This window comes from Vigna radiata, unplaced genomic scaffold (genome assembly GCF_000741045.1).
Source record: "Vigna radiata var. radiata cultivar VC1973A unplaced genomic scaffold, Vradiata_ver6 scaffold_100, whole genome shotgun sequence".
In the NCBI taxonomy this organism is placed as follows: Eukaryota; Viridiplantae; Streptophyta; class Magnoliopsida; order Fabales; family Fabaceae; genus Vigna; species Vigna radiata.
This window is the reverse complement of record NW_014544133.1, coordinates 1005524-1015811: the sequence shown is the minus strand read 5'-3', so window position 1 is coordinate 1015811 and position 10288 is coordinate 1005524. Positions and strand designations below refer to the sequence as shown.

General features: G+C 34.7%; 2 protein-coding genes across 5 annotated transcripts; both read right to left on the bottom strand.

Annotated features, from left to right (window-relative positions):
- Window positions 1–238: 238 nt before the first annotated feature.
- On the bottom strand, window positions 239–3241 carry LOC106755303 (putative pentatricopeptide repeat-containing protein At1g69350, mitochondrial). The gene has a single exon (XM_014637422.2). The coding sequence runs from the start codon at window positions 3003–3005 to the stop codon at window positions 546–548; it is 2460 nt and encodes an 819-aa protein (XP_014492908.1). The 5' UTR covers window positions 3006–3241; the 3' UTR covers window positions 239–545.
- A 164-nt stretch (window positions 3242–3405) lies between these two features.
- On the bottom strand, window positions 3406–9836 carry LOC106755338. 4 transcript variants are annotated; one of them, XM_022778204.1, is made up of 9 exons: window positions 9713–9836; window positions 8989–9409; window positions 8828–8887; window positions 8483–8577; window positions 8198–8370; window positions 7761–7879; window positions 4075–4120; window positions 3903–3943; window positions 3406–3820 (listed from the first exon to the last, which is right to left on the bottom strand). In XM_022778204.1, exons 2-9 carry the CDS (start codon window positions 9319–9321, stop codon window positions 3680–3682), a joined length of 1008 nt encoding a protein of 335 aa, XP_022633925.1. In that variant the 5' UTR covers window positions 9322–9409; window positions 9713–9836; the 3' UTR covers window positions 3406–3679. The 4 variants fall into 4 exon arrangements, with proteins under 4 accessions (XP_022633925.1, XP_022633927.1, XP_014492966.1 ...); XM_022778206.1 differs by having other exon boundaries at window positions 3406–3768; XM_014637480.2 differs by having other exon boundaries at window positions 7761–7873.
- Between the last annotated feature and the right edge of the window lie 452 nt (window positions 9837–10288).

Genomic DNA, 10288 nt, shown 5'->3' with positions numbered 1-10288 from the left:
GCATATATTTCAGTCATCTTCAAAGTCAAGCCTGCAAAATGCTAAAAGGAAGAAAAATTAAATATTTTAGTGAACAAAAAAAAAACTCGCTCAAAACAAAGTTTTATTTGATCCATTTTGGTCACTTATTTGTTGTCTAAACAAAAGTGGTCGATTGTGAAAATTATGAAGTATCGTTCCAGAAAATTAAAATAAAGATAGAGAAAAGGAAAATTTAAAGAGGGACCAAATAAAGAATAGAAGAATAGACGAAAGAAGAAAAAAAGAAGAATAAAAGCAAAAAAAGAGAGTATAAAACTATTAATAGGATTATCAAATTCAGTCATTTATATCAAGTTCAGTCATTTATGGTCACATAGAGCCATTAGAAATTTTGGTGCAAATTAAGAAGAAACAAATTTAATCTCTACAAATATTCTCTATGTAAGTTTGGTGGTCAGTATGACACAACAGAATATCTCTACAAATATTTTCCTAAAAGATGATATCATTCTAAGATTGGATTGATTTGTTCAAAATGCAACTTTATGGTTTCTCTCTGCAAGTTATAAAATGCAACTTCTGGTTTCTCTCTTCAAGTTATACGGTCTATAATCCTCAAAAAACACACTAGCTCCAAACATTGTGCCATGACATTCTACATCACATCCTTGTTCCTGTGCCAAACTCTGAAAATTTTCTAAAAACATATAAATTTCTTTCATTTGCCATTCAGAAGAAGTGTCTCCGGCTCCGAATCTGTAAATTTTCTTATCTATCTCAATTGAACTGAAGCCAGGGACCTTCTTTAGGCCCAGTCCTTCCATCCTTGATCTCACCTTTCTGGATTCATACCAGTTTCCTCCCTCGGCATATATGTTAGATAACAAAGTGTAGTGTCCTGTATCATCTGTTCTTAATTCTCTAAGTTCTCTTTGAATGTTGTTAATCAAATCCATCCTCCCATGTATTCTACAGCCATTAAGCAAAGCACCCCATGTGCTAGCATCTATAGGTAGACATGTTGACTTAATTATTTCATATGCTCCATTGATATCACCGGCACGGCTTAGAAGGTCAACTATAGAGGCAAAATGTTCTGCATTAGGCACTATGCCATAATCCTTCATTAAGTCAAAATAGAACTTTCCTTTTTCAACTGATCCAGCATGCCTGCAGGCAGAAAGGATGTTCAAGAAAGTTATTTCATTTGGTTTAATATGTGAGTCTACCATTTTGGTGAAGAGGGTAGTAGCAGAAGTTAGTTGACCATGTATGCCATAAGCAGCAATCATGGCACTCCAAGACACCACACTTTTCTCTGCCATGTTATCAAAAACTCCTTTGGCTGTTAGAAGGTCCCCACTCTTGGCATACATGTCAACCAGAGCTGTATCTATGTATAGATCCCTCTGCATACCAGATACAATGAGCTTATGGTGAATCCATTTTCCCTTCTCGAGATAACCCGAATTGGAGCATGCTTGAATTGCACTTAATAAGGTTACGTCATTAATGTCAATACAATTGAAGTACATGTCATCAAATAGCTTGAGTGCTTCTACTGAAATGCCATTTTGAGAAAACCCAGAAATCATACAGTTCCATGTCACAATGCTTTTCTCCCTAATCTTGTCAAAAATTGCGTATGCAAAATCCACAAAGCCACATTTTGAATACATATCCATCAATGAGTTCTGAACAAATTCATCCCGGAAGCCTCTTTTCATCACATGGCCGTGTATCTGCTGTCCAAATAGTATTGAACCAGCATCTGCACTGGCTGAAGTAGAACTTGCTAAGCTAAACGGGTCCGGCATTAGCCCCTTTTCTAACATACGTGCAAAGAGCACCATGGCTTCCTTGTTTAAACCCTCCTGCGCATAAATTGATATTAGAGTGTTCCAGGATACAACACTGCTGTTTCCAATTAAATGAAGAAGCTTTTCACAACTGCTTATTTTCCAAAACGCTGCATAGAAATCCATCAGTGCAGGCCCTATATCAAGATCAGCACCATTCATTTCTCTCCTCAAAATAAAGCTATGAACTGACATTCCCTCTTTCAACCAGCCTAACCTAGCACAACAAGACAGAACACTGATCATAGTCACCTCATTGACTTCAACTCCAGATTCCTGCATTTTCCTAAAAGCATCAATAGCCTCCTCAAAGCACCCATTCTGATTACACGAAGAGATCATACAAGTCCAACAAGAAGTACTTCGATCACCAACACCTTCAAAAACCCCTTTTGCTCCATATAAGTAGCTACACTGACTGTACATAACAATAAGAGAATTCCTCAAACTCGCATCACCGACCATCTCTTTCCTTATTCCATACCCATGCACCGATTTTGCCAGCTTAAGGCAACCAACCTTGCCACAAGCCTCGGCCACGCTGAGCATTGTAACAGAGTCCAGTTCAATTCCCTCGTAAACCATCCCACGCAACATTACCAACCCTTCTTGCGGTCGACCATTCTCCACATAACACGCAATAACCGAACTCCACGAAACTAAATCTCTAACATGCATTTCATCAAACACCTTCCGGGCATCATTCAAACAACCTAATTCCCCATACATGCTCAACAACGAAGTTCCAATGACATGATCAGCGCCAAAACCAGACCTTAGTATCCTGCCATGCACTTTCCTGCCCATAACCAAGTCCCCAACGCGAGAAACAGCTTTGAGAACAGAAGGGTAAAGGAAAGTGCAGTTCTGGATTAGGTGGGAACCCTTTTGAATGTTATTGTGGTAAAGGGAAACTACTTGGTGAAACAATTGGTGCCATAAGTAACACTTGATGAGGACACCGAACATGAAGGAATCGGGAGATGGGTGGGTTTCAAAAACGACTCTTGATGAAGGGAGAGACCCCATTTGGGCGTAGGACTCGAGAAGCTTGGTGGAGGCAAGTGGGTCGGTGTGGAGACCAGTGACGACGAGGTGGGCATGGAGTTGGGTGAGTGATCTTAAGGTAAAACATGACCTGAACAATGGCATGTACAATGTCATCTTTTCTGTGTTTGGGTTTTGGTTGATAATGAAGAAGGCAATGGAGTGAGGCTAAAGATGCGCAAGAATGAAGGAAAGGAAATAAGGGGAGAAGAGATGACATCAGAAGACACAGAAAATGCATCAAGCTCGCGGGAACACGAAAGTTTTGAATTCTTATAAATTGCAGCCATGAAGTGTTGTGTTGTATTCAGTCTGGTCTCTTATTATTTGATTTGTTTATATTAATGATATGATCATATTTTAACATCAACTGAAAAAAAAAAACATTTGATGTATAAAAAATTAATAAAATAAAATTAAAAGAACTATATTTACGTGTTTTTAAAATTTAATACTAAAAATATATAAAAATTTCAAACAAAAACTAATTATAATTTTGCTTTAAAATACTAAAAAGTACAGGAAAATATATTCATCTATTCCGTTTGATGAAGTAACACTTTTTAGCAATATACACATTATTCCGTATCTTCACCACTGTGATGGAGAAATGGAAAGTTATACACTGAATATAAGGTGTGGCTAAGTGAGTGATCTGATAGCAGAGCCATAATCACTGTGCAAGTCACACAAGAAATGCTTTCATGGCAGAAGATTTTCAACCTCTCAATTCTTAACCCGGTTGAAGGCATATAGTTCACATTGGTTTTTAAGCTTTCAATCCATCTTTTTCATTCATCATTTGGTGGGTCAATTGGTATTTCATGCCTTGGTCTATTGTACTTCTCCCGTAGTTGCTTAATTGGGATGAAATCTCCAGCTGAATCCATTCCATAGAAAAGAAAAGAGATGTAGGGATGATCAAATCTTCCCTGAACACCGACAAAACTTCAAATTAAATGATAGAAATAACAGCATGGTGCATGGCTTTCAAGTATAGATCCATCTACTCACCATGTCTGGCTTATCAGGTGTCAAAAGATTCTCCTCTGGAACTGCAAAAGAATAAGAGAAAAATCAATCATTTGTATCCAGAAAATGCGTACAATAAGCAATACTAAATAAGCACCATTGAATGTAATGTAAGTAAACACATAAGCCTAAAGAATTAAGTAATAAGCTTTACCATATGCCACTAATAGATTTGGTTCAGCACGTACATCAACAAGAACCTAGACATTATAAAGAAAACAGATTAAATTCCAGCAGTAGCACACTTCTTGACCAGAGCCAGTTCAAAACGAGATAAATTTGTATGGCAAGAGATCAAAAATCAATATATCCAAAATTTCAGCTCTATGAAGAGAAACAATTTAAAGACGCAAATTATTCCTTCTTGAATTCTGATATACACATAATAATAAGGAACAAAATCAACATCCAATAATGAAAAGTATTTAGTAAGATATTTTCCTATCAAATTTCTAACAATCAAATTACATCTCTGACATTTTCCCTCAAGTTGGAGATTGGGTATCACGAGACGAATTTTTTTGTTTCAAATGCCATCAAAACAAGACTCCCTGAGAGACCTAGTGAATATTTGCTCTTCTAGGACATAGTTTTCTCTTTGTCCAAATGACAATCAATTTGCAATATGGTTCGTCCTTTCAAATCATATCCTTAACAGAACTTGAGCAAATGTACCATACAAGTCAAGCTTGTGAAAAATGGTCACAGGACATAACACTTGCTAGAAAGCAGAAAGATGCTCAGAGAATGCAGCGGTTGCTGGAAAACAAAAATGATCAAAGGGACACAGGATCTGCCAAAAGCAAAAAGCTAAAATGCTCAAAGAGCACCACAACTGCTGCCAAAAGCACAAAAATGCTCAAAGGACATGGCAGGTTCCAGAAAGCAAAAATGCTCTGAGAGTGCAACTGCTATTGGGAAGCAAAAAATCTCAGAGCGCAATCACTGCTCTTGGGAGGCAAAAATCCTCAAATGGCACAACGATTGTTGGAGAGAAAAAATGGTCATCGCATAACGCCATTGGTGGCCGGCGTCGGCCAACAAAAAGCACACCAAAAGAAATAAAAAATAGAAATTCATCGGAAAAATGTTAGGGGTGAGCAATACTCATTGAAATAATCATTAGCAGTGAACAATAGTGCCACTTTGAAAAGGTTGACGGTAAAAGATCAACCATAATAGTCCTCGCTGGTGAAACGTCGACGTAAATAGTAATAGCTGAAGAAATGTAGGTGATAAGTAGTATTCACTAGAACATCGATGGTACATAGCATCACCGCAGGAACGTCGATGGCAGATAGTATTTGTTAGAAAAATGTCGACGATGAAAAAAACACACGTTGAAAAGACGTTGAAGGTAAATAGTAAAGCCGGCTGAAAAAAGCTAGCCCGAAAGTTGTCGAGAATGACCAATAATGTTGACAAGAAAAAGCTTACTGGAAAGTCGTTGGCGGTGAAAAATGACACAAGCTGTGAACAGTGAAGGAGGTGGAGAAGAACAATGTGTCTGACATGAACAGTGATGGTAGGAAAAAAGACAAAAGCCGAAAAAGTTATGTTATTTCTAAAATGCTTACTCATATAATCAGTGGTCCCAATGGGAAAGCACAAATTTCAGTTATTAGCATCTTAATACCATGTTGAAAGGACTAGTGACCTGAGAGGTTCAGAAGTTTTGTGCTGGAGATTCTTTATTGACTATCTAAAAATATAATATATGAATAAAGTATAATTATTATTTATAACTCAATTTTGTAAGATTGAATTTCACATAAACTTAATAAAAAAGTATCAAAACTATTATGTTGTCGTTATTGGGTTCGTGTTAGACCACCAATAAATATCTTATCACACATTTGATGCTCATTTCCTCGGCTTGAAGAAATGTGTTCTGGATACCACATAGACAAAAATAAGAATAGGTTATAAAACATAAATGAAATGCAATTCTCATTTTATAAGTTAATTTTATGTTGACACAGGAGCAAATTTGAGTAGTAAGTTTATTTGATGATGCTCCAAATTAGGTGATGTTTTAATGTTCCTGATAAAATCAACTAATTATTGAATTTGTTAAAATGCATGTATAAAAGAACTACGTAACTGATTGTTAAATTTGTTAATATGCAAGTCAAGAGAAGCTAGCTCACTGTTTTAATTGATTATGTTAAATATCTAATCCATTAAAATTATCAGTAATGTGTTTTTTTTATACAAATGAGTCGGGTTAAAATGCATGTAATCGATTAAACATACATTCTTGGAAGAAAGAAAGACAAATTCTTGAAGGACAAAGAACATCAATTTGTTAAAATCAAGACTACAAGCATTCAAGCATGGTTGGATGTAGCTAAGGAGTGACAAATTCTGGTTTCTTGTGTAAAATTCACACTTTAGGTGTTTTCGTTTCTATACTCTTGTTGTAAACTTGTTTACCGCTGTTATACTTGCAGTGTAGGCAAGGTCTCGGATGATTATGTGTAACATCATCATAAATAACTATTCTTGTTGGTTAAAAGTTAAGATTGCATAGATGATTTTGTACTCCCTACATTCATATAGCGAAATTTCTTTCAACTTAGGTTGTTTGGAAGAAGACCGGATATAAACTCGTTAGAGTTGAACTAGTATAAAATCTTGTGTGACTTATTCTATTATCTTCTCTTGTATTTGTTAAAATCTTTGAAAGGTTGAAAAAACTCTTTTAAGACAGCTAGTATACACTAAAATTTTCAAGAAGGGTAAAATCAGATTCTAAACCATTCCATCCCCTCTTAGTTGAAATTTACGGATCCTAACATTTTATAGTTTAGTTGAACATAAACCTACTTACTATATCCAATACATATATGAGTATTGTTATCTATAATGAAGAAGATATACAATAATAAAGAAAAGAATCAACATTTAATAATGAGAAATGTTTGGTAAAATATTTACTTATGAAGAAAATAAAAATCTAGATAAATTTATTTGATTTTTTTAATTATATATATATAATGAACTGAAAATGATGTTCAAAATTTTGGTCAAACAAATAAAAAATGGTATTTCTTTTAAATGTGGGTTAAATATGTTTTTAGTCCCTATACTTTGGGGCGATTTTGGTTTTAGTCTCCTCTTTTAAACTAAGATACAATTTAGTCCTTCAACTTTAGAAAACTCTAGTTTTAGTCCTTTTTACCAAATTTTTTTAACTTTATTTGTTGTTTCAAGCACGTTTCATTATAGCATTTGGATTGTTTACATTGTTTGATACATTTTTGCTTCAATGTTAATTGAGAAACGCGTTTGAAACAGCAAATAAAGTTAAAAAAAATTGGTAAAAATGACTAAAACCAGAATTTTCTAAAGTTGAAAGACTAAATTGTACTTTAGTTTGAAAGAGGGACTAAAATCAAAATCGTCCCAAAGTATAGGAACTAAAAACATATTTAACCCTTTAAGTGTGATTTTGGAATTAGAATTTAAATTTAAATTTCACAACCACAAATATGCATGAGTACAAATGGCACCATAAAGAGAGTGTCAAATTAAAACAAAAATAAACTTGTAAGTGATCTTCTACATAATTGTTTGAAAGGAGACACGGCTGATTATGGTTGAGGACATCTTAACACATAATCAATCATGTAGTCACCCATAATTGATTATATGCCGAGGCATAATCAATCATGTCCTCAACCATAATCTGTAACACTACTATTCTACAAGGTGAGACTGAAGTATATTTAATAAGAATTGAAAGTGTACAAGATGGATTAAGTAAAAATTAAATTTGATCTTACAGAAACTGAATAATTCATGCAAATGCAATTTGTATGCTGAAGTTAATCAAACCTGATAAAATGGTTGAGTGGAACCACGAGTCAACTTCTTAACTTGTGCATTATCCATCCATGAACTTGTTTCACTGCATACTGGATCCATTCCACAGATCACAGCTCTATAGCCTGCAACTTATTTTGAGCAATCAAAATGTAGGAAGCGATACGGAAATCATCCTCCACAATTATTAGATATTCAACTTATGATTGTGCACATCAATGATCCATATGAAAGATTTACAAGGTGATGTCAATGGAGTTCTGTTTTCCTGCATTATCGATATTTTAGTTCCTGATAATTTTATCACAACATAATTATAACTTTATCTATTGAAAAGCTTCATATTACAACTAAGAAGCACAATTTTTTATTATTAGATCATATTGTATACTTGAAATGAAATTAATAATAATTTTCTGTATTCAATGGAAGGTAATTCAACCGCTTACCAAATTTTTTATGTCTCACTTTCTGACCCAAGCGAAATGCATATTGTGCATTTTCATGAGCCAAAGCTTTAGCTGATGCAGCTAGAGACTCTGCTTCTAGTTTGGAAATTTCATCTCGTAATTCAGCAGCCAAGGCATAATTTTCCTTCTCAACAGCATTCTGGAGGTCTGAACTGAAAGGAAACAGAAATCACTGTCAGTACTCAAGTTGACCCTGTGGAAAGGGAAAAAAGCCAATTTTATCATGATGAACAAAACAGCTTGACACAAAAGAAGAAAACTCACCGAAGACGTATAATACTTAGAGCTTTATCTTGAGCTTCACTTTTTGAAGATAATCCCCTTTTTGACTGTTGTTGCTTGATTACCTCTTCTTCAACCTTCCAAAAACATCCAAACAAGCTGCAAGTTATTCAATTCTCCAATCCCACAAAATTTAGATATCTTGAAGATATGTATATAGACAAAGATAAACTGATAAACATGTTATTGCTTCAAATTATAGAGGGACTAAACTCATATTCAAGGGTGATAAAAAAACAACATTTAATTAAATCACTGACAGAAACTGAAAAGTGTAAATTCAACCTCAATTAAGCCTAGAATTTGATAAGTGGCAATTTATCTAACCTCAGTAAGTTTGTTTCTCAGTTGCTGTGCAGCGTCATACTGCTCCATATTCAAAGCATACTGATATTCAAAAGTTCCAAAGATGAAGCATTAAAAATCCATAAATTTGAAATAACCCCTACTCCACTAAACTTCTTACAGAGGAGTAAAAGCAGCCACACCTGTACTCTTGTGGCCAGGTCTAGCTGAAAGAAGAACATCAAGATATCCTCATTAGCATTCTCACTGTGCTCTGAACTTGCATCCAACCCTTGATCTCCCCCTCTAAACATCCATGCTGCTTTAGCCTTAAAACCACCGCGCCTTGAAACATAAGGGTACCCAATTAAGAAAAAGCTGTGCACAGAATGGTTCCAACAAACCAAGTGTCTGCCAGAGGCAGAAGTAATTTGGGATCTGTTGAATGGCTCAAAGGGTGTCATCCAAGAAGGTATCTTTTGATTTGGGATCTTTCCGCAAGTAGCTAGAGTACTCAACGACAAACTTTGCACCATTTTTGGGTGAAGCCAAAAAAAAAAAGTGTTCCTCTCCCAAAGAGGTAAAATAGAAACTCAAATTCACCCTTTCCTCGGGAGAACGTTCCTGCATTAATGAAATTACATGAGGGCAAATTATGCAGCTTCAAAACCATGCTATGCAAACTCAACAATTCAATATGCACACCCCACTGAAAAAGCAGAGAAAAAAAAATCACTTTTACATCAAAATTAGTGAAACTTTGGCTAAATTGGATATCAACTAAACCGTTTCTTATCTGGGTATTGCGAGAAAATGGAGGATTAGAAATGGAAGCTGGAAACAACTAGAAGGTACCGTGAAGACAGGAATTTTGCTTTCCAGAAAATTAGAGATAGATTTCTCCGGGAAATGAACAGAAAAAATTACCAAAGAGTGGTGCAGAAAAGGAAGTAGGAAAGATTTCAAACTGCGACGATGACCTCACAGTCACATGAGCAGAAAAGTAAATAATAAAACGAAGAATATACATAAAGAGTTTCAAAGAAATGTAATGAGTATCTTTAAAATTTCAGTTACTTTTTTTTTTTTTTTGAGACTGAATTTTTTATTATACTTTTTTGTGTTCTCATCTCAATAAAGTATAAAAATATGGCTAACTGGTAGTTAAAACGGCATTCGTTAATTATGGTAATTAAGGGTAGTTAATTCAGATATTATAGTTTTGATTTCTCAGATGAGAATATTCTTTAGAAGGGAAGTAAAAATATAAATGATTTTGAATGTTTAAGTGTGGCATCTTTTAATAAATAACAGTGAAAATGAGATTATTTGTGAATGTTAGCATTGATGTCTGTTATCTTAGTATTCAATTGTGACTTTCTGGCTTTATCTCTTGATTTCTATTATGCTATAAGAACTTGTTGAGAGCACATGTAATGATGATATATATATATTGATCACACACCGTGAGTAGAAGATCAAATGTTACACGTTACATACACA